Raw genomic sequence first — 23,480 nt, forward strand, 5'->3', positions numbered from 1 at the left:
TTGGCCTTTTTTAATGGATTTAGGACAGGGACGTGCAGATAAAAGAAAGGTAGACGATTTTCTCAACTGTGCGCAGTGGGACATTGTAGGTACAGTGTTAAAACATAAAATTAGATTTTCATGGAGTATCAGATAAACCCAGCTAGCTGTGGAAATACTTACTTATTTTAAAATGTAGCCATTTGACTACTTATTATGTTGGTCCCAATTTTTTGATAGATCAGAGTAGGTACTTAAATTAGAAATAAGTAAAGTTCTTCGATCATGATCTATAGTCCGACAAGAAATTGTAGAAAATTAAGTATTGAGGGCGCCGCTTTCTACGTAACTGTCACATTTTTGACGCAAAATGCTGACTTAAAACATGGCAACAATTTGGTATGGATTTTTTTTAGTTCTATTTTATTTAATTTCTACTATTTTACGTCGCTTTATAAGTAGGTGTCAGTATCACGCATTGCGTTGGTAACAGGCCGAATGTACGACTGGCAGAACAATATTTGTTTACCGTCAATCTTCTATCACATTAAATATCGTTTTGCGCTTCATCAAATGAACATGAGGCTTATTACTATTCGAGAAATCCACGGCTTGTGTATAATTTCTTTCATTATAGGTATATTTATTTCCAGATAATGGTAAGTAACTACTAATATATGTATTGTTATATCTACCTATGCAATTAAATACATTGTGATCAATCTATAAAGTATACCTATCAGGAATAATGAAGATAGCAGTTGGTATATACTTACTTAGATATTGATTTTTTTCAATATACTTATTCTTTTTTTAATGCAGTGAAAATAAAAAGGAGCCGTCAATAGTAAAATATGCATTTGCATAAATGTAGGAACATATTTTATTCATTAAGATCTCTAGGCGTTGTAATTTAGTTATCCTACGACGAGCAAGCAAACAAAACAGTTTACAATCTAAACTACCACATAAACCGATAAGCTGGTTTGTGGAAAATAAAGGCATGAACAGCAAAGTCTAAACACCGTTGATAAATATCCGGGTGAAATTTATCATAATAATATAACGAAACGTGACCCAGCACCTTCGAAATTACAACGCAAGCAATAATTCAATCAGGCCAGCTGCGATCATATATAACCATGGATACCGCCTTTAGGAACATTACCGTTCAAATTCTCGGGCCAAATTAGCACACATACACAATTACGCCTACATTCAAATAAGACGACGCGTTTACAGAGCCTGTAATCAAAGCTGGTAAACGAAATAATAGTCATCTTTATTACACTAATGGTACATAGCTAAGTGTAGATGAAATGCATATAATGTCAATAACTACCAATCAGCGACATTAATGCGCTAATAACCTTCTTGCTGTACGTACTGGCCGCTGAGAATTCGCGGTCCATATTTGATTAGAATATGACTTGGACAGGGACAGGTTTATGCCATACATTGAAGAACCAGTCAAATAATTCACGTATAATAATTTAATGCAGATTAAAAGATAACTAGTTAAAATGTTGTTATGAAATGACAGACTAACTCAACATAAGTAAATATATCATTGTTGTATAAATGTATTCCGCTATAATAAGTATTTTGTATATTTTATTATCAATCTGTATGGCAGTGCGAATTCACGTTTAGGTATATACAGTCTGCAAAATTTACACGGGTACACGAATCGGGTCAAAAATATTTGAACAGGCGGAGTCACAATAAATCCCCACTTTCAGTTCAGAATACTGTATATGTATATAGCCGGTCAAGCAAGTTTGTCAGTAGAAAAAGGTGCAAAATTAAAATTTTGTATAGGACCACAGCCGTTAGCGCGCTTACATTTTCTAAATTTGCCGCTCTTATAATATTTTAAACTTTCGCGTTTTGAACACATATTAACTCACATTATACGAAACGAAACTGATTTACGTCGGTAAATCAAGGTAATTGAATATAATTCGCGTTAGACCCGTCTATAATGTGAGTTAATATGATTGCCGCTCTTTTCTACTGACGGAAATGGCTTGAGAGAGAACCTACATATATGTGACAGTAGAGGGTGGATTCAAATGATCAACATTTTCAGATAATGTGTGTATTTCTTAAATTAATTCAGTGAAAGCATGATTGGAAAAATGTATCTACATATAGGAGACCGGGTATGATTATCTCACGGGTTATATCTCATGAATAGAGCATTATATTGCCAGGCATCCACTCAATTTCATGTCTCTCTAATTGGACAGCTTTTTTCCATAGTTTTCTGCGAATAGCATCTTGTGGGAATCTGAATGGAAAGTAATGTAAAATGACAATACCAAATTTGATTATTAATTTGAAATAACTAGGTAGTTTTTTTATAGCTCTATCTCATGAAATAAAAAAGGAAGATACAAATCTGTAAGAAGGAATTTATTACTACATTTCTAATTATATAGAAAATACTTAAACCAAACACAAGTTAATATGAAGTCGGTTAAAAATAGTCTACTTCATTTAGCATAACACCATCCCTATTATCCTCGCAATTTAAAAAGTCGTATGTTGTTATGAAAGTCGTATGCAGTTGTTACGTTTTAGCTTAGCACGGTAGTATTGAAAACAAATCGTCATGTTTTTTCCAAATTCTACTGAAGTTATCTGTTTACTACAAGTGAAAAGTGATTCCACTGTCCTTGGTATGAACTAATATAACTTCTGCACCACTTCACGACACATGAATATATTTTTAATTACAAAAAAACGTTGTTTTTATAAATCAATTTAGCCATTTGTCACTGACTGTCATCTCGGTCGCACTGAGATTGCCAATCGAGCAGTTTGTAAGTACCGCCTATCGCGGGGTAGTTTGCGTTGGGTCATAATTGAGCGGACAGAATACTTCCATGTATAGCATTTCGCTGCAGGCCAGGCTTAACCCGCTCTCTCCATGTTTACCCAGCGCCCTTCTCTTGTGACATTATCCCGTGCTATCACTGTATCATATTAATTGAGATTCATGGATGTCAATAAGGTAAACGATAGAAATCCACGCTCAACATTGTAATTGAGTAACATATTTATATCGACCTACCTTACGTACCTAAGCTAAGTAACTAGGTTATAAATACTTATCTTAATATTTCAAGATGTGGTTTCACGTCACGTCTTAGAAAGACGTATCACCTAAATAAATTATCTTGATATTATTCTCTTTAATAAACATTATTTACAATATATGGTACTTATTAAAAAACTAACTTATCTATAAATTGAAACTAAATTAAAACTATGTTAAATTAAATAATGATCTGTAATTTTATTAACGACTACCTATAGGTTACCTACAAGCGGTGTACCTAGACGTGCGACTTATAAATAAAAACAAAAGACTGGAGGCTACGATGTATTAGGTGATAGCTACGTATTACGAATACCTTACTGTAAATTTACTTAAATAGGTTTCGTCAAAGAAAGTTTATCTAAAAAATAAAGATATTGAAATAAAGAAAGAAAATGGCCTTTTTCCGTGCGAGCGAGCCATATCACTTGTGTTGAAAAACAGAACAAATCCTATATAGTTCCGTTGAGCCGCTCGTATCGACTGGTTGTGCGATGGCGTCAGGGATAAAAACGCTCATTTGTTTCGTGACCGTCACCCTCCTGCGCCCCGGCTCCTGCCGAGACGAAGATAGGATCATGAAAGGTGATTTTACCCCTTTTTTAACCGAAGCAGTACCGCCGCTAAATCTCTGACAAAATGTTGAGTTTATCTCGAACAATGTCCAAGTCGGGACTATTACTGTAAGTCTAGGCTATCGCGGCACTCTGGGGAGCAGTAATGGACCTGCGGAACCGGCCGGGGAAAGAACAATGAAAGTCTAGTGTCCGCAACTTGATTTAGTGGCCATGGACACCTAATAATGTCTGTCGCGTAAAAAGATTGGAGAAATCGTACGTAAGTTAACCCTTAGCTTTAAGATTTAAGTCTAGGTAAAGAATCCTCGGAGTATATTTTATGGCTTTTATGGCTTTTGAGCAATGTTTGCTTCTTAAAATTTTTAGTTAAGTATAAAGGTAATCATGGATTTGCTGTAGCAACACTAGCAACCAAACTGTTGTCCGTGAAGATACTGGATATTACTGCCTAATAGTTATTTAATAATTACGAAAACAAAGTATCGTACCTACTAAAAATCCCGAAAATGAATTCAAAGAAAATGTTTTTCGCTGGCCTATACAGTAGTAATACTATTGATCTATTTTTAATGAAAAAACCAAAAGCTGTATTTTTAATACCAAGCAGTAAACCCAAGTAATGTGAGACGCTCAAAAATATGTTTTCATATATACTACTTATTACCTATACTTATTACTTATTACCCACTTACCTACTTTTAATGTAACCAAGCCAAACCTTATTTGCCCGTTTAGTGTTTTGTCTCAGCGCCGCCATTCACCAAACTGCATTGCCAACCTTAATATTTAAATATTACAGCATGCTTTTGGCCTAATGAGGTATACGAGCCTTGCTTCGGCGGCTGCGCGGAGGTGTCGTGCGACAACCCGCGTAACCACCTGCGGCCGTGCTACCCGTACTGCGAGCCCGGCTGCGTGTGCCAGGAGCCCTACGTGCGCGACGACCGCACGCACCAGTGCGTGCTACCGCAGGACTGCTCTCCGTGAGTACAGACTACCCGCTGCTACCCGTACTGCGAGCCCGGCTGCGTGTGCCAGGAGCCCTACGTGCGCGACGACCGCACGCACCAGTGCGTGCTACCGCAGGACTGCTCTCCGTGAGTACAGACTACCCGCTGCTACCCGTACTGCGAGCCCGGCTGCGTGTGCCAGGAGCCCTACGTGCGCAACGACCGCACGCACCAGTGCGTGCTGCCGCAGGACTACTCTCCGTGAGTACAGACTACCCGCTGCTACCCGTACTGCGAGCCCGGCTGCGTGTGCCAGGAGCCCTACGTGCGCGACGACCGCACGCACCAGTGCGTGCTACTGCAGGACTGCTCTCCGTGAGTACAGACTACCCGCTGCTACCCGCACTGCGAGCCCGCCTGCGTGTGCCAGGAGCCCTACGTGCGCGACGACCGCACGCACCAGTGCGTGCTGCCGCAGGACTGCTCTCCGTGACTTCATAAGTATATGGGTACCTTAGCATCTTCCACCCAAATAATTAAGGGTCATAAAAGTGTGAGGCACGAGTGTCTATAAAGCATTTCAGACCTTAGAGGTAAGAATAAAATATAACTCGAAGGTAATTCATTGATTAATTAACTTACAGGACTCAAATGGGCATCCCGGTACCAACGAGACGTTCTGAAAAATACCACACAAACACCAACTACAATATAAAACGACACTATGCGAAAAAAGAAGAAGAGATTCCAGAAGTAAGGGAAAACGAAGCAGTGTCGATTAGTCAGTCAAATCCACATACGAATAAGTTCTCATCAGATGTTTCGAGGATGGGGAACTACTTCAATATAGTGATAGCCCCTCCGCCTATAAGGGCGCTGCAGCCTAGGAAGTTAGTGCCGAGTGAAGCTCACAGAGCGCCTAAACGAATGTTATAGTTATTGGGAACGCGAGAACAATTATTTACCCACCAAATTATGAAATATCTGCGACAGGTGGAACTTACGGGACGCCTTTGCTTTAAAAGTCACATGAAACCGCCGCCAAAAAGTCGCTCAACCATCTTGTTTTAGCTCTGTAAAAGGTAACAGGCTCATTCTCCAACTAATTTAATTCGTAGGAGCGAATATTATTCAGTGGGTCGAAAACGATCCAATGGGCATATATGGGCTAAACATAAATAAGAACTGTAACTCACTTCAAAATCTCTTTCAATTGAAAACATATAGTACTATATGTAGTACAAGTACAGTCAGCCAAGAAAGTGGTCTACCACTTTTCGACTCTATCATCTGACTCTATGATCTGACTGATAGAATCGAAAAGTGGTAAACCACTTTCTTGGCTGACTGTACAAGGTATACAAAAGAACATATATCTGTCTGATACCAGTTTTCATTGCTAAAAATTGTTACCAATACAAAGAAATAGAATGAGTAGAACTTTTTAATGTAAAACTTATCGTTTGAAAATTAAAGCGTAACTTCGATTGTATGCCAGCGGCTATGTTCGTGTAATTCTTGAATCGTTCTTATTTATTTTCCTCTATTAAATTTAGTTGGAAAGGGAACGGCCGGTTTTGCATACAAACGTAGTCCTTATTTTCCTCTCTAGATACAGACATTATGAAAAAAAAATTAGTTTGATGTATATTAACCAGAGCCCCTACGTTAAATTTTATTAGATATTTTGATTATTGTAAAAATTAGGAACGAAAAACAGATATAATTTTTTTTTCAATCCTCCTATTTCTTAAAATAAATTCGAAAAAATCATAGCTGTGGTTGATGTACAACAAATAGTCTTAGTTTTAGAGCTAATTAGAGGACTATTTTCGTTTGTATGAAAAGGCAATTTCGCGCGGATCCTCCACTTTCGTCTTAAGATCTGTTTTATTATTCTGCATGCATGTATTTTCGTAATTTTATTTAAGTGAAATAAATATGTACCACTACCTACAATGTTTCCCGGCAAATCTGACAACACGACAAGAAATATGTATTACCTATCAATTTATCAATGTTGTATAATATAGACTTGTCAGAAGTTTTGACGGAGCAACCAATTATAAATCGTTTTAACAGAGGATAAGTAATTATTTTACAGGATATTTTTAGAGGATTATTATACGTAGATCTAACTTGTTAAGTGTTTAATAAGTTAAATAAAAGGTTTTAATAATATGTTCAGTGGTTTTATTAAATTTGAATAATAAAATTATCATTAAAATAAGTACATTAAATTCTCTGATAGCATCCCACAATAAGGCCAAGCACGCACTACGATTTTTTGTCGTGCGATAATTTTGTCGCAGAAATGCAACGTATGTGTTTATATGTCAGTGCACGCATATGCGACAAAAAAATCGCAGCGTTTTTAAAATTGTGATTTGTCACATTTTTCCGCGATTGCTCGCGACGCGATTGTCGCAAAGTGAATTGCAGCATGCGGAGTTGTATGGCCCCGCGCGCACTGCGATAATAAAATCGCACCCCGGCCGGACCTCAGTCGGCATTTCGCTCTCCAAGCCTCAATATCTCGGCACCTGCTTCTCCAACGGAGTCTCAAAATGAGACGCTAGATGTTGACCATTTCATTATGGATAGAGACGGGGATCACCTTTGTGTTATAAGTAAATGCTCAAAGTCATACAGCGATCGCATATTAAAGCCACGTTTCATGACAAGCGACTGGTACGAAATCCATGTTGAGAATGAACAAATCGTCGACTTTTCATCGCAGTGCGCACAGTGAATTTTCTGCGATATATTACAGCGCGATTCTAAAATCGTGTCGCAAAAATTAAAATCATGGTGCGCGCTTGGCCTAACGAATACCTGGATACCATGGACCCATTTCTCGAACTATTATTAACTAGTATTAATTAGTAACTAGTATTAGACTAATATAATATTTAATAATGAACTGTCAAGTTGTACCATGGCAACACACTAATAATATCAAACTAATATACCGTTCGAGAAATGGGCCCCAGCCAGTGCCCCGTATGCCCAGGTAATTTCTATGATTATATTACTAGAGGCTATGTGAGCTGTAGTCGCACGAACCGAACCGAACTGAAGAAACGGTTGAGAGCGGCGACCCGTAGAGGAGAACACCCGAACACACCAAGCATTTGTGCCCAGGCTGAAAGGCGACAGAACGCCTAAACAGTGTTTAGGTATATTGAGCCTTTGTTTTTTTTTGAGGTGTGCAATAAAGAGATTGTACTGTATGTGCTATAATAATATAGGTAATCTACGTACTAGCACTAGCTTCTGCCTCCGAATAACTTCGTATGCTTAGAATGAGTACCACCATAATAAATTTCACCTTTTTTATCGTGTTAACACATTCACTGCCAACGTTTTCGTAACGCCCAGCGTGTTCCCGCTTTGCAGAGGTACCTAAGCGACTACGGACAGACCGTATAATTCGGTTTAATTGAGAAGATGTAAAACATAAACAGACTTCGTTGCATCCATATTTATTATTTTAGTAGGGATAGTAAGAATGAGTAGACATATAATATAAAGGGGAAATATCCTTATTGATTAGAGTATAAGTCATAACAAAATTGCTTCAAAACTGATTCAAGATGATTGTGCCCATAACATGTTATCAAGATGAATACCTACATGTTTTCCAATTTCATTTCAAGAAAACGAACAAAGATCTCTTCCGGGATTTGTACTCGCACTCTTACCGTACTAAGTATAAAAAGAAATCAGGCGTATCTTTTTCTAAACAAAGTTTTGCGTGTTTTCGACGAGTTACAGTAAGCTAGTATGGTGTGGAGCAAACGGTGGCCATTGCTGCTTACACACATTATACACGAGTTACTGCCTAATAAAACTAAACTATCGGACATGCGCTCTTTCTTGTTATTGGCCTTTATTTTATGTGAGTGTTGTTTTAATTTTAATTTGTGGTAATGAAAGTTTGATGCAGGCAGATAATTTTGGTTTAACTTGGCAAGAAAATGAGTTATTTCTTAGGGATTTTTGAATCAATAAATGTTTTGGCATAATATAAGTATCTCAACTTTTCAAATATATTAAGTGGATTATAGATATATTCGTTGCCTTACAAATACTTAAAGAAGTAACTACTCCTACCATTATAGGTTATAGGTTAGGTTTATAGGTTAGGTTTATCAAACAGGTACGGTTATATACAGACTTTAATTTGGTTGTCAAACTAACGGTATGAAATATTCAGTGTAACATAAACCCTCAATGGCTCAACAATTAAAGTCCGTGGCCGTACTCATAATTAATAGTTAACGTACATTATACTTAAGACTAAGCTGGACACTACTCCAGACACAATAGAGAGAACAATAGGATTACGCCTATCCTCCTAAGTCCTGAGTTCCTTTAAAAAGAACAATAAATAAAATGAATTTTGAACTATAATGGAATAAAAGGTTTCAAATTAAAAACTGCAAAAATGACTCGGGGTCTTAGGGGCCCTCTGATTACCAGTCTACCGGACGATATTAAACGCAAAATTTGACAGCTCCGAACAACTGACAGGCTAATATCGTCCGGCGAACTGGTAATTTGTGGGCCCCATTAAGAGGCTATTGGGGTCTAGTGCCCACCAAGGTGTTAATGAATCCGCTTGCCAGATGACATCGTGGCTCAGGCGGCGTCCAACTACGACTACGAGGACATGGAGGGGAAGCACACGCTCAACGACGACCGGCGAAACTGGAGGAAGAAGGCGCTGGACCAGGGCAGCGACGTCGAGAACCTGATCAGGGGGCAGCGCCGCTACGACGGCGGAGGGAAGAGTGCAGAGATATACGAGTAAATACTTACCTACTCTTCTTTACATATTCTTCACCTACTCTTTATCTTTTCTTTTTATCTTTTCTTCTTTTTTTTTCTTTTTCTTTAAGGTTCCGTCACACAGGCGCGTATTCCGGGCGGGGCGTGAGCGCGTCGTGAGCGTTTTATATGTAAAAGCGGCGCGCCCCGCCCCGATCACGCGCCGCCCGCAACTCGCCTGTGTGACGGACCCTTTATTCGTCGAAAGGTGTGATATTTCGGCGGTTCCGTGGGAATATGCCGAATCCTACACCAGAGCAGGTGACGCCGCAACAGAAAACTGCGTCACGAAAATTATTTCTTTAGTATTTAAGATTTTTATTATTATTGTGTATATGTCGGCGGCCGATCGTAAGATCAGGCAGATCGTAATGCTCCTGTGTAATGTTTTGACGATAGTCACATTAAACCAACATATAGGTAGGATAGGTTCGTTAGGTTGCTTCAGATGCCCGAACGGCAAACTGCTCAGAAATAGGAGCCCCGCGTAGCGGGGCTCCGTCGACTCAGGAAACGAGTCAAAGATTTTCACGTTTCACGATTTGCCTAGGAATTTCACGATATGCCTGATCTTACGATCGGCCGCCGACATATATATGTTCGTTGCCTAAAAATAAATGCTTTTATTGATTGATTGATTTTGATAGTAGTAGTTAGTTTATTTTTGCTGGGCATTTTCCGCAAATCGACAACCCTTGCGTGAAAACAAGTATATACTCTACCCACCCCAGTTCCTCCACGAAACTTGTAGTTTTTATCAAATTATTTAAAACCTAGTTTTTATAGATTTGATAAATAATGACAAGTATTTCTTTCCAGAGAGAAAGAGCAAAAAACGCCTGCAGCAATGAATTGTGATCGACCGCGTGAGAGGTAAATTGGAAGTAATACCTACTACATTTAGTTACATTCTATATCGTGCTAAAACTTTTCAAATTTCATAATTCCAATTAGCACTTTGACATTTGGTAATACAAGAAAACTTTCGTTACATTTAAACATTTGTTTTTTTATTTGCACAATACATATAGGTACAGTGTGTTTTCTGTAACAGGAGCAATAAATTAAACTGTAGGCTGTACTCCTCAAACTGACCAACATTTGTTCAGCAACTTTTGAAAATACCTAACCCATGGTTTGATTTTTATTACATTTTAAAGTTTATTCTAAGACGCAATGTAAGTATTGCAAATTTTGTTATGTTAAAGCGTGACAAGTAACGTCAAACACACTGATGTTGAAGGCAATATTTATTTTGTACGAAAAAGAGGAAGTCTAAAGGATACATATTTTTTAAAAGTTGCTGAAAAAATGTTGGTCAGTTAGAGGAGTATAGCCTTTAGTTTAATTCATTGCTCCTGTTACAGGAAGCGCCCTGTACAATGTCAGCCGGAGCCGGCGATTGATATTTGTTAAGTAAGTAGTACCATTTCCTATACAAAGTCCTCCTCAACAGGTACGAGCCGTGCTTCTCAGGCTGCGCGTCCGTGTCGTGCGATAACCCGCGCGACCGGCTGCGGCCGTGCTACCCGTTCTGCGAGCCGGGGTGCGTGTGCGTGCCGCCCTACGTGCGCGACGACCGCACGCACAAGTGCGTGCTGCAGGAAGAGTGCACCAAGTAAGTAGCCTTTTGTGGTATTAAACACTGCTTGTAGTGGGCTGCTATGTCGTGCTACCCGTTCTTCGAGCTCTGGTGCCTGTGCGTCCCGCCCTACGTGCGCGACGACCACACGCACAAGTGCGTTCTGTAGGAGGAGTGCACCAGGTAAGTAGCCTTTTTTTGGTATTAAACACTGCTTGTAGTGGACTACTATGTCGTGCTGCTCGTTCTGCGAGCCGGGATGCCTGTGCGTACCGCCCTACGTGCGAGATGACCACACGCACAAGTGCGTGCCGCCGGAGGAGTGCACCAAGTACCTAAGTAGCTTTTTTGTGATAAAAAAACACTGCTTGTAGTGGACTGCTATGTCGTGCTACCCATTCTGCGAGCCGGGATGCCTGTGCGTACCGCCCTACGTGCGAGATGACCACACGCACAAGTGCGTGCCGCCGGAGGAGTGCACCAAGTACCTAAGTAGCTTTTTTGTGATAAAAAACACAGCTTATAGTGGACTGCTATGTCGTGCTGCCCATTCTGCGAGCCCGGGTGGGTGTCGTCCTAGGTGCGAGACAACCGCAGCAGCACAAATGCGTAGCGCCGGAGGAGTGCACCAATAAGATATGGTGTTACAGTTCGGGGCTAAAACCACACTTGTATATTTTGTCAGTTTAGGAGGCTGAGTTATATTCTCGTATTGGAAAAGAAATAAATAAAACAAATTTCTTTGTTACAGGGGCCTAAAAGGAGTTCCGGACATTGGAGAAGAGGTGTAAGAAGTAACCTATATAAGAAATTGTATAAATCGTACCTGAGATACGTTATTTTTAATAAATTACTATAAATAAAATAATTATGATTACGAGTAATTTTGATTTGTTTGAGACCCTTTTTAGTCAACCACCAGTTTGATTACTACCAATTTTAGGGTTCCGTTAGTCAACTATAGTCAACCCTTTATAGTTTTGCCATGTCCGTCTGTCTGTTCGTCGGCGGCTTTGCTCCGCGACCGTTTGCGCTAGAAAGCTGCAATTTGGCATGGATGCAAAAATTGATCATGACGACAAGCTACAAAAAAATATAAGCCACAAAAAAAAATAGGTTACCTCCCCTGCACGTAAAGTGGATCGATTTTTGTTTAGCTTTACCTCTAGGGTGTGGGATCTCTTTGGACAAGTCTTTCAAAACGGATCTCCAGGAACCATTTTTGATAAAGTAAATATTTTGCAAGTAATCGCTCGAAAAGAAAAAAAATCGTCAAAATGACACTTTCAATTTCCTGTAACGTGAGACCAACTGAGATCATTAATAATTATGAATTACATCTGTAATCCACTGGATGGACCCTACTATGCGAAATAGAGCCAGTGTGAAGTGCAGATGGCAGCACCTGCTTAGAAGCGTGAATTGTTCTCGCTTTCGATTCAGGTCACCAGATGGCAGACTCTCCAACATGCACGGTCTCTATTACATTTAAAACCAATAAAACAGCGGTTGACGTACACACACTCTACATGGTCAGAGACTATTAATTCTCAAAATGCTGTTGGTACTGGCGCGGATCCGGTGCACCAAGGTGCGTAGCCAAGGTGACAATCGCTTGCGCTTTGCGGCAACGAAACGCTTTGTGTCTGTGTGTGTGTGTGTGTGTGTGTGTGTTTGTGTGTGTGTGTGTGTGTGTGTGTGTGTGTGTGTGTGTGTGTGTGTGTGTGTGTGTGTGTATCACTCTTTCTTATGCTCTTTCTGATTTGCGCAGTTTTATCTACCGTGTGTATGACAAATCGTTGTCGATTATCATTTATCATAACGATTTGTCATACACACGGTAGATAAAACTGCGCAAATCGGACTGCACAGTTTAATCGCTACGATTTATCGTTAACGTGTGTAGCCGGGGTTAGTGTGGCAGTGAAAGTCGCGTTTTGTTCGCTACAGAGTGTAAACGATCGGCATGTTGGCTACGCACCCAGGGATGTACATTGCTTGCGCAAGGTCTCCTAGAAACCGCCCACCCGCGCAAACAAACATTCCTGATGCACTAAAAAAATTAAGTTTATAAAGTAATTAAATGTAGCATACAGCGTTGTTGTAACACGGGCATTACATTTAACTCAACCAAACAATTGAAATCTGTGACATATCAACAGACATGATAACTTTTACAGCATTTTTGGTGCAGCGGAGTGGTAGGTATTAACGGAATTGGTATAGGTAATTCCAACTGAAATGGTAAATTAAGGTTAATATTAACGTAATTAATGCTAATTAATCATTAGGGTTGAAATTCTTTATAGCGATACCGTTAACACTACTCCGCTGCCCCAAAAATGCTGTAAAAGTTACCATGTCTGTTGATATGTCACAGATTTCAATTGTTTGGATCGACCGAGATTGTACTTAAGTTTAGTAGCAAATGTATGAACTCATTCTAACCACTAATCAATATGTAAACCGGCCCTAAGGCAAGTGTACACGCTTGTGGAGGCCTTAAAGGAAAAAAATAAATTATTGATTATCTCCGAAATGGAGTTAATTAGAATATCGGTGTCTTTGAGAAAGTTACTGGATTTAGAATGCACCCTTGAAATAAAATTAACGGGAATAAAAAAAACACAATGTATAACTTATTATATTAAGGTTTTGTGAAACCCGTGCAGAACCGGGGCGGGTCGCTAGTTGGTAAAAATACACAACAGCACAAACAATGGCATTTTAAATAGAAGTCACTGGGTGAAAACATGTTATTTTTGGCGAACAGAACTTTGCATGAAGTTACGGTTGACCAGCCGAAATCCTCAGATAAACAGATTCCATTATCCTACGCTATTATCATTTCAATGCGTCCATTGTGTCGCGCCAAAAGGAAACTAAGAAACTCGCCATTGTATTAACTAGTTTTATAAATTCATTTTTGAATTTCGTTTGAGAGTTTTTAGTAGTCATCTTCAAACATCGGGTATAGCGACACCTAGTAAAGGTGTAAAATACATATAATTCTAATAAAATGGCAATTTGAGTGAACAATTTAATTACAACTACAGTAGAATATGTAGTATTTATTAGTAGCATTATGCTAACGTTATTAATTTTAACCTTTTGTATATCATCCAAATGATTTATTTAATATTTTTTTTACTAAACGTAATATGTGACGCCGCACCTGGACATTACGGTAAATATTATCATTCGTAGGCATAATAATAGTAGGTATAATAATAATTTATAATGAGTTAGTATAACCCATCTAGGTATAGTTATACCTGTAATACTATTACTTTATTTCGTCAGGTGACCAGCAAAAGTCACTAAGTACCACCACAAGTTCATAGCCATAGTGAACCATATTAGTACTAAAAGAAGGTCGTTTTTTTTTAGTAATTAGTTACTTGTGCTTGACGCCCGACGATTTGTGGTTTTTTGTTGTAGAATGCGGTGTGCACGGAAGGTTTGAGTATTGCCTTGATGGTTTCCCGGGCTGCGTCATCGGTTGCCACTGCTACCCGGGCTATTACTTCGACACCGAGTCTAAGATATGCGAGCCCAAGTAATTCTTACATATTTTTCGTAATTCAATTCAAATAGAAAGGACATGTATATTATGCTAATAATGATATAAAAATTTTCAGCACTAAACTGACACATGACTATAGGCGCCATATGATACCTATTGGATACAGTGGACACAGTGGCGCGCTAGTACCTCCATATCCAGCAGTACCGTCTCAACCACCAGTGGTAACTGCCAGCACCGACGATCCCGCTCAAGACAGCGACAACAGTGACCTCAGCGACTGGCTCTACAACCAGTTCTTTAAAACTATAGAAAGTCAAGTTGTCAACAAGACAGACGACGAGCCCTTGACGACGGGGACGAGAAGGAGCGGTGCGTCAATAGAACCATTCCTCACACGAAGACATAGTCACAAAAGAAGAAAGTTTAAGAAAAAACGCAGTTCGCGTAAAAAGATAATGAGGGATGATGACGAGGATAGCGAGGACGAATCCAGCTCCAGTTCCGACTCGTCAGAATCAGACTCCGATGAATCGTCAGGTGACCTGGGCAGCTGGGAGCGTTACGAGTGGGGCCCGCGCCCGGACGGTCCGTCTAAAGGGCCGGCCGATGCCCACAGGCAGATAGTCATGTACAGCAAAAAGCCTAAACCACCGCTACCGTCATTTATTTTCTTACCAAATATGGGAACGGCATTTTTCCCGCCGTTAGGACTACCCGCTCCGGCTATACCGATGTACCCTATGGTGCCCATCCCTCCAATTCATCCGGGTACGTTTTCTAATGAATTACTTCTTTATAATGGTTGGTTGTACCTCACCTTTCCTATGTTTAACTGTTTTAGAGTCTAAAGTGTGTGTGTGTGTGTGTTTTAACACGTATCCTTAGTTACCTATGTTTTATTTCTAATAGGTAGCGATATTCTAGTTTTTGGCACGTTTTGTTGTACCTGAAGCCGGTATTGTGTGAAACTTACTCTAATCGAATCTCCCTGTCAATAATATGAACTGGATTACCATTACCAGTTAGATATTAACAGTTGCAATGAGAATAAATCAAATAGGCTTGCAAATGATAATAACGGAACTAACACACAAACACTTAGGTAACTAATATTGTTTGCTTCTAAGACAACGTCACATTTCATAATATGATTTATCACAATATGATCGATAACACTTGATATTTAATTAATCACTAGCACTGGTACGTTTTTGTCCCGGGCCCCGGGCCATGTTCATAAGTTTTAAGAAACTCATTGGTATACAGTGTGGAAAGATAAGTCGGGCTCTGGAAGGAAACTACCTTAAATCCTTAAGCTGGCTCAGTTTACTTAAAGGAGACATTCCTTTATTTAAAAAAAAAACTGCATTAAACAATTTTTTTTTCATTTTGGCTTGTCTAAAAAAATCTTGAGTAATAAATATTAGATTTTATGGATATTTTATACGACAGACGAGTGTGTGAGAAATGTTATCATTAACATTAACTGTATCGACTAGTAGTATAAAATTGCGAGTGTTTATATTTTGGAATTTTTAGTCGGTTCGAGTCCCGGGCGAGGCCAGCGAGTTTTAGAAAATCTTTGAATGCAGTTTTGTTTCTTTTTAAAAATAAAGGAATGTCTCCTTTAAGTAAAATGAGCCAGCTTAAGGATTTAAGGTAGTTTCCCTCCAGGGCCCGACTTATCTTTCCACACTGTATACGCACCGGAGTTCTAACCACGATCTGCAATTTGCCTTAGCAATCGGCTGCCGGTGCTTTAAAAATAACCGGTCAAGTTCGAGTTGGTCGTGCCCACCGAGGGTTCCGTACTTTTTAGTTTTTGTTGTTATAGCGGCAACAGAAATACATCATCTGTAAAAACTTCAACTGTTCAACAGCTATCACGGTTCAAGAGATACAGCCTGGTGACATACAGACAGATTGACAGTGGAGTCTAAGTAATAGGCTCCCTAACCTACCCTAAAAAGAATAATAGTACTTGAAGCGGTATAATAAAGACGGCGTGCACAAATGAATGTCAATATATCATGCAACTACAACTATGACTAGTCTAAGGGCCCCCCCACATCTTGCGTCTTTCGAGCGTCGGCGTCTGGTCAGCGCTATGGAAAATGACGTCGCTGCGCAGTTGCGTCGACGTTGCGTCGAGCAGCGGCCATAAAGTTGTAGACGCCGACGCTCGAAAGACTCTAGATGTGGGGGGGCCCTATTAAGCGCCACTTGCACCATCCTACTAACCCGGTGTAACCGGCTAAACCATTAACCCAGTGTCAAATTGTACTGGTAATCATGGTAAATCCAGGTTTAACCGGTTAACCCCGGGTTAGTGGAATGGTGCAAGTGGCCCTAAATCGCAAAACACATTGTATCAGGTCCACCAGATTATGACCAAACTACTGCAGCGACAACAACAACTGCCCCGACTACGACGACGGCGTCCACGCCGTCAGCGCCGGAGACGAACACGACGACGACAACGACGACCACCGCGGCGGCCGACACGCCTGCCAAGAAAGTCTTGCGAACTCACAAATTGCTTAATACATTCGTAAGTGATTACCTACCTACTTATAACGTAAAATACAGTCAGACCGGGAGAACTCTGCAGCGATTTTGGTAACCCACGCAGTGCAAGTGTCATTTTAAACGTCAAACTTCTGTGAAATTATGACGTGTAAATAACGCTTGCATTGCGTGGGCTGTCAAAATCGCTGCAGACTCTTCTTGGTCTAACTCTACCTATTATTTATTATAGTAAAATAACCCGTTTTAGGGACAGGTCAACTGTTTTTTTTTTTCTATTGAAGGTATACTGAGGTCAAAAGATACAATATTTCGTTTCCTTTCGTCCCGCCATCGGCGCGGGGACGGCGCGCTTTCCAGGCGAGGCGGCGTGGTGTCAATTAGCCATAGCCGTTCCTATAGGTCAGAGGGCCTAGCCAAGATGCCAATCGCTTGCGCCGTAGCGAACGAAACGATAATGTCTCTCTGTCACTCTTCCATATAAGTGCAACAGAGAGACATTAGCGTTCATTCACTACGGCGCAAACGATTGGCATCTTGGATAGGCCCCCCCTGCATGAGCTACTGAGTCGATTTCGTTACGTGCTAGCGTAATGCGCATGATTGACGACTAGTTAATGGCAAGCACATGAGTTGAGGCGGCGAAGGTCTGGTGCCGAGCTTTTTGATAAGCGTAAAGCATTATATTTTTATTATCGTTTTTTTTTTATCCACAGCGTCCTCCTCCTATCAAAAATCAAATCAAACCACAAGCGAGACAAGTATTCAAACCATCGCCACCACCACCACCACCACCTTTGCCACCTATGGACTACCCTATGAATCATATTGAAGACAACTATTACGATGACATATTTATGGGAGACAATAATTTCCTCCTGGAACACGGTGACAAAATGAACGCCAGCCCTGACTTCAAATATATAAGTGAACTTATTCATAGGAACACCAATGAAAACAACAAAAGCGCATTAAAACCGCCCAATATGCTAAATCCTCAGAAACATGAACAATTTCAGGGCATGAAGCCTCTCATACCTAAGAGAAGACATCCCATCACGCCCGGTCGCCTCGACGCCACGCGACGTCGATTCGACTCGAAAATAAACGAAAAGGACGACTCTTATTACAGTACGTTAGGAAAACAAATAGCAAAACTTATTAGAGGATTGGATTCTGCAGATGTACTTAGAGCTGACATCAAAATTGAAGCAACTGAGGATCCTAAAACTGCACATCCTTTTTTCAGTGAGAGTAGTTACGCGGCGCGCACTTACTGGGAAAGATTTGTACGATCTCCACTGAGTTTGAGATTGAAAAATTTCACAAACTACGAAGATTTAATAGCCAGCAATGAAAATTTGTTTGAACTGGAAAACCAAGTCCAGGAAGTAACGTCTGCTCCGGTTTTAAGTTGGCTAGAACTTGAAAATGTTATCAATACAATGGGGACAATACGAAATAAGATACATGGCAGAACGTTAAAGAACAATTATGATAACGTGTCCAACGGTAGTCTTAATGTTAGCCTGCTGCCGCGGTTTAGTCCAAAAAGTTTCGTATCCCACAAACCGAAAATAAAAACTGACGATCACATGTTTTTCGTAGAGTTCAACGATATTATGAACAAATTAACCAGATCTCAGGAACATCAAAAGTTATCAAAAAAAGGGTTTAAAGATAAAACAGTAGAACTTAACAAACAATCTGGAACAAATACTACTTTAGTAAATAAAATACACGGACACATTCACCCTAACACAAACATTCATGTTCTGCGGTTTAAAGATAAAACAGAAGTACTTAACAAGCAATCTGGAACAAACATTACTTTAGTAAATAAAGTACCCGAACCCATTCACCCTAACACAAACATTCATGTTCTGCGGTTTAAAGATAAAACAGAAGAACTTAACAAACAATCTAAAAATGGAACAAACGTTACTTTAGTAAATAAAGTACCCGGACCCATCCACCTTAACACAAACATTCATGTTCTGCGTAGTGTTGTTTCCACACAAAAACCAATGTTTTTAACTTCGCGTAAAAAAGGTACAAGAGACGCCGAGGTACAAGTAAAAAAGGATCGGGACAACGATAAAATTGGTTATTTCATTAAGATTAATAATAAACCTCATGTGTTTCAAGCATCCACTTACGTAAGGTCGAATAAGTATTTCTTTGACAGAGGCATCAACACCGATAATCAGTTCGAAAATTGGGCTATTTATTAGCACGTAGAAAAATATGTTTTTACTCGTAGAAAACTAAAGCAGTGGAACTTTCTAAGTATATATTTACTTCCAATAATAAGACCAATTCTCAAACAGAGTGTGCTCGCTGTAATCCAGCGAGTGTTTACGATACACAAACTCGGAGTAACATGCCAAGTCCGGCTGCAGTGCAGTGGATACCCGCGCAGTACGCTCCGTCCTGCTACCGAGCTTGCCAGTTTTCACAAACTGCGTCCTGACTATCGCTGCAAACATTAGGAGATTGTTGCAACGCTCAGTGTGTAAAGGGGAAATGTAGGCAGCGCAGTATTAGATATCGTTTCGCGTGGAAGTAGGAATAAACGGTAATCCTGTTGTATTCTTCACAGACAATTTAATTCCCATTTCATAACGCGCGACGTGCAGGCCGCGATGCCGGCGGCGGCGGCGTGGCACAGCGGCTGCATCTCGCTTAGCTTATGTACCATCAGCAAGTTGTGAATTCGAGCGCAAGGGACGCGATCACGCCGCTTGCACTGCTGCTAGTATTCCCACTTCCATTATAGCCAACTTAATCTCCTCGATACGGGATTTCCATATTTTGAACTCGCTTCTAACATTTCCATTTAAGTCGCAAGTTGTGAGCCGATTATTATAATTGTCGACCGATGTAAGCATATCGAATAGGTAGTGCCGAACTAAAGCTGTATAAATTGTCGCAATAACAGTTACATGCAGGTCGCATCGACCAATTCAGTTGGGTTCAAATGGTGTCGTTTGAACGGGTTTTGGAATGTAAATAAAGATTTGAATAAATGTAATTTCTTTTTATGATTTGAACCCACGTACACATGTACATTTATAATACCGCACTAAAATGACATATTCTTTATCATTTTTTACAAACACGCCACCATCAGTTAAACAAAAAGATTTCCGCTCTCACATTAGAAAGTTTGATCTTTAGTAGTTCAATAATATTCAAGAGAAAGTTCAGGATTCTAACATACGTATAGAGAAATATTAAATTAATAATTAACGATAACAATGATAATGTCCTTTTTGTTTGCTAGTATCATAGTTATGTAGCTATTTCCTATTTAGTAGATACTTAATACCTACGCCCTACATAAGTATGTCTTATATATTACGTAATTTGCACCTCAGGGAAACATGCCGATAAGGAATAGTATCCGGCATATACGACATCATTACCAAGTAATTTAGCGGACAAATGAGCAACACACGTGTCGGCAGTCGAGTTAATTGGACACTTGTGTCTACGGAGACTGCACGCACTCACTTGTGCCACTGAATCCATTTATTTTAGTGTACGTACGTTAAAATTTAATGGAGCAAACAGCCATCACAAAACAAACGAAAACACATTTTGCTATAACACTGACATGTTATTTAAATACTCATACGAGTATTAAACATTACGTTACATTAGGCTTAAACAGAAGGTACACCTTAAAATTACTTAATGAATGTTCATTGTATACCAAATTACGAATATGTAATGATTTGATTCAAACCATGAGCGTTATTTAGATTTTGCAATCAGTAAAATTTTGATATTGATATGGTATGACCTTGACGATCGGTCACGCTGATTGATGCGAGCCAAATGCTGGAAGTCAATATTAAGGTCGTAAAAACAAAACCATAACAAATCTTAAACTAATAACAAATCATAAAACCAGAAACACCGTTCCAAAATGAGGTACATAAGTACATATTACATTATGAGAATATTGAAAGCCCGCGCAAAATTCAAACTAATAACTTGCCTATACCCATAAAAAAATATACAATGCAAAGTAAATGTTCTTAGATTTTAAAACTAAATCCATGAACATGATGCATAAATAAACCAAGAATTACACAACGCACATGTTCGCACAGTCGTAAGTACCTTCTTTAATAAAAAAAACCCTAAAAACATGCAATCAATCGTTCTATTCGGTTTATCGCAGGACTCGTATTCTTATTCTGCAGGCAGCTGACTGACAATTTCTGTCTGCTTTATTTGATTCCCTTAAACATTGAACAAAGCGAATGTTTGGGAAACCTTTTTACAACATACGATTTCATTTTTGGTATCGCCTTGGATCGTCCCATTGGTTTTTGTCAAGTTCTTAAATTAGTCCTATTCTGCTTTCGTCACTCATTCTACATTAAAAGCCACCGACGATTGTGACGAAAGCAGAATAGGACTAATTTAACAACTTGACGAAAAACGAATGGGACGACTCAAGAGGATACCTCATTTTTCACGGAAGTCTGGTCATTAAAAAACGTTTTCATAATATGTATAATAATAAGTAGTCTTATTAATGGTGCTATAAATTGTAACCCTTCGTCCTCAAGACGGAAGTATAGTTACAGATACCTTCCATCATCAGTGTAACGTAAATTTATGAACTATTTGGCTGGTTTGTTGTAATTGTGTAATTAAAAACGAGCGCTCTCGTTGTCGTCGCGAGTCCCATCCATTTTACTACACCATTGTTTTTTTTTATTCTATTTAATTTTGTAATTGCACTAAATTTAGGTTTTGGTAAATATATTTATATTGTTTTTTAACCTTTTGGACGCCAATGACCGATATATCCGCACCGCAGGTTCAACGCCAAAGACCGATTAATCGGTCACAGACCACAGACCAACATAGACCTACGTGCATATGCATAAAGTTCAATTTCAGTTTTGACACTTCGGTGACATGGCGTCAGAGTGACAGATTTTATGTTTGACATGGCGTCGAAAAGGTTAATACCTAATATTTATCACTCAAGTTCCTATGCTAAGACATTAGCCACTGACCGCGATCTAAAATAAAGTCCCATTTAGTTCAAGAACTGATAAGCGAATCAATTCATGCGATGTCGTGCTACGAACGGTGTAAATCATACTCGTGGCGTGTCGTAGCCATTATATTCTCATTGCTTACACGACGCCAAGCCGGTGTATCTGGCGAACAGCGAATTGAGTTCGAAATACGTAGCAACTATGAGAGCGTTCAACAATACGGACACTATGTTGCAATGCAGTTGTAAAAGCTGCAAGTGTTATTCTCTCTTAGCCGGCCAATTTAAAAAAATCGTTGTTTATTGTGCCTGCTATATAACTACTCAATGATTGACCGTTTAAAATACAGGAACCCCTGCACTTAAACTAAGGTTAAAGGGGGCAATCATTGGATAGCGGCCAACGTCACTAGAATTCACCCTGTTTCTGTGTAAAAAATTGCCGTGTGCCCTGGCTTTAAGTTACGTCAGAAAATGCCACGAGGCATAAAATATTTCCAATCACACGGTGAAGCAATAAAAATCACGAGAGACGTATGAAGACGGGCCGGGGCCAGGCCGTCTGTTCTAAATCGGGAGGAGCCGCCGGAATACTAAGCAGCCTTCAGCCATGCTGGAACACCGCATTATTCCCAAAAATACTAAGCGTTAGGCTGCTGACATCACAAATATCAAGTTTTTTTTTTTAACATTATCTCATGAGCTTCAACAGCGCCTATCAACATTAAACGCGCACGCTCATAATTTATATTAAATATTTGGGTAACTACATACAAATTCGTCCACTATACAAAGAAGGTATTCCATATTTTATCGGCTGTATAGCATTCACTCCTAAGCTAATCACGTAGAGCTACGCCGCGCGCCCTAGCTTGTAGCAAATGTTTTCCACGATGTAGCGAAAATGGCTGTGTAGCCAACATGCCAATCGCTTACGCTCCATAGCGATCGCAATGCAACTGTCACTGTCGCACTAATATGGAAGAATGATAGAGATAGACACAAAGCGTTGTCGAAGCGATAGCGATGGTCACCTTAGCTAGGCCGGCTAATCCATCAAAAAATCACGATAATGTATCGTTATAGTTGTCGAACAGGCTAATCCAAATAATAAGAACTTACTGTGTGTTCGAGTATGAGCTTGAGCTTGATACTGCTAAGAGTTCATACTTTAGCTATACCTGAAACAAATTCGTTAAAAAATACATATGTACAATATTGGCAGTTAATAAGATCGCTTGGACAATTTGGACATCCCCCACCAATACGTGCAAAGTCAATAGATAGAATTGAAATAGTAAATAGGTAGCATTAAAATAATGAAAGATTATTAACTTATACCCTTCCACTAATTAGTTGGGCGCTAGGACG

General features: G+C 39.6%; 3 protein-coding genes across 3 annotated transcripts; all 3 read left to right on the forward strand.

Moving 5' to 3' along the window:
* The first annotated feature begins 3,433 nt into the window (after positions 1-3,433).
* Positions 3,434-5,619, forward strand: LOC134672719 (venom peptide SjAPI-like). Its single transcript, XM_063530666.1, has 3 exons — positions 3,434-3,670; positions 4,463-4,760; positions 5,258-5,619. Exons 1-2 carry the CDS (start codon positions 3,580-3,582, stop codon positions 4,648-4,650), a joined length of 279 nt encoding a protein of 92 aa, XP_063386736.1. The 5' UTR covers positions 3,434-3,579; the 3' UTR covers positions 4,651-4,760; positions 5,258-5,619.
* A 2,755-nt stretch (positions 5,620-8,374) lies between these two features.
* Positions 8,375-11,906, forward strand: LOC134672720 (uncharacterized). The gene is made up of 5 exons (XM_063530667.1): positions 8,375-8,514; positions 9,245-9,425; positions 10,266-10,319; positions 10,903-11,064; positions 11,780-11,906. Exons 1-5 carry the CDS (start codon positions 8,400-8,402, stop codon positions 11,817-11,819), a joined length of 552 nt encoding a protein of 183 aa, XP_063386737.1. The 5' UTR covers positions 8,375-8,399; the 3' UTR covers positions 11,820-11,906.
* A 2,048-nt stretch (positions 11,907-13,954) lies between these two features.
* On the forward strand, positions 13,955-20,112 carry LOC134672460 (uncharacterized). The gene is made up of 5 exons (XM_063530382.1): positions 13,955-14,215; positions 14,470-14,587; positions 14,670-15,325; positions 16,933-17,108; positions 17,800-20,112. Exons 1-5 carry the CDS (start codon positions 14,155-14,157, stop codon positions 19,315-19,317), a joined length of 2,529 nt encoding a protein of 842 aa, XP_063386452.1. The 5' UTR covers positions 13,955-14,154; the 3' UTR covers positions 19,318-20,112.
* The last annotated feature ends 3,368 nt before the right edge of the window (positions 20,113-23,480 follow it).

This window comes from Cydia fagiglandana, chromosome 17 (genome assembly GCF_963556715.1).
Source record: "Cydia fagiglandana chromosome 17, ilCydFagi1.1, whole genome shotgun sequence".
Taxonomy (NCBI): domain Eukaryota; kingdom Metazoa; phylum Arthropoda; class Insecta; order Lepidoptera; family Tortricidae; genus Cydia; species Cydia fagiglandana.

What these genes read in the sequence shown, in the direction of transcription:
- LOC134672460 (XM_063530382.1), top strand. Translation starts at nt 14,155, where the DNA reads ATGATTTATTTAATATTTTTTTTACTAAACGTAATATGTGACGCCGCA. An exon ending in CGCCGCACCTGGACATTACG is followed by an intron (nt 14,216 to 14,469) that starts GTAAATATTATC and finishes TTTTTGTTGTAG; the next exon opens with AATGCGGTGTGCACGGAAGG. An exon ending in ACAAATTGCTTAATACATTC is followed by an intron (nt 17,109 to 17,799) that starts GTAAGTGATTAC and finishes TTTTATCCACAG; the next exon opens with CGTCCTCCTCCTATCAAAAA.
- LOC134672720 (XM_063530667.1), top strand. Translation starts at nt 8,400, where the DNA reads ATGGTGTGGAGCAAACGGTGGCCATTGCTGCTTACACACATTATACAC. An exon ending in AAGAGTGCAGAGATATACGA is followed by an intron (nt 9,426 to 10,265) that starts GTAAATACTTAC and finishes ATTTCTTTCCAG; the next exon opens with AGAGAAAGAGCAAAAAACGC. An exon ending in TGTGATCGACCGCGTGAGAG is followed by an intron (nt 10,320 to 10,902) that starts GTAAATTGGAAG and finishes CCTCCTCAACAG; the next exon opens with GTACGAGCCGTGCTTCTCAG.
- LOC134672719 (XM_063530666.1), top strand. Translation starts at nt 3,580, where the DNA reads ATGGCGTCAGGGATAAAAACGCTCATTTGTTTCGTGACCGTCACCCTC. An exon ending in CGAAGATAGGATCATGAAAG is followed by an intron (nt 3,671 to 4,462) that starts GTGATTTTACCC and finishes TAAATATTACAG; the next exon opens with CATGCTTTTGGCCTAATGAG.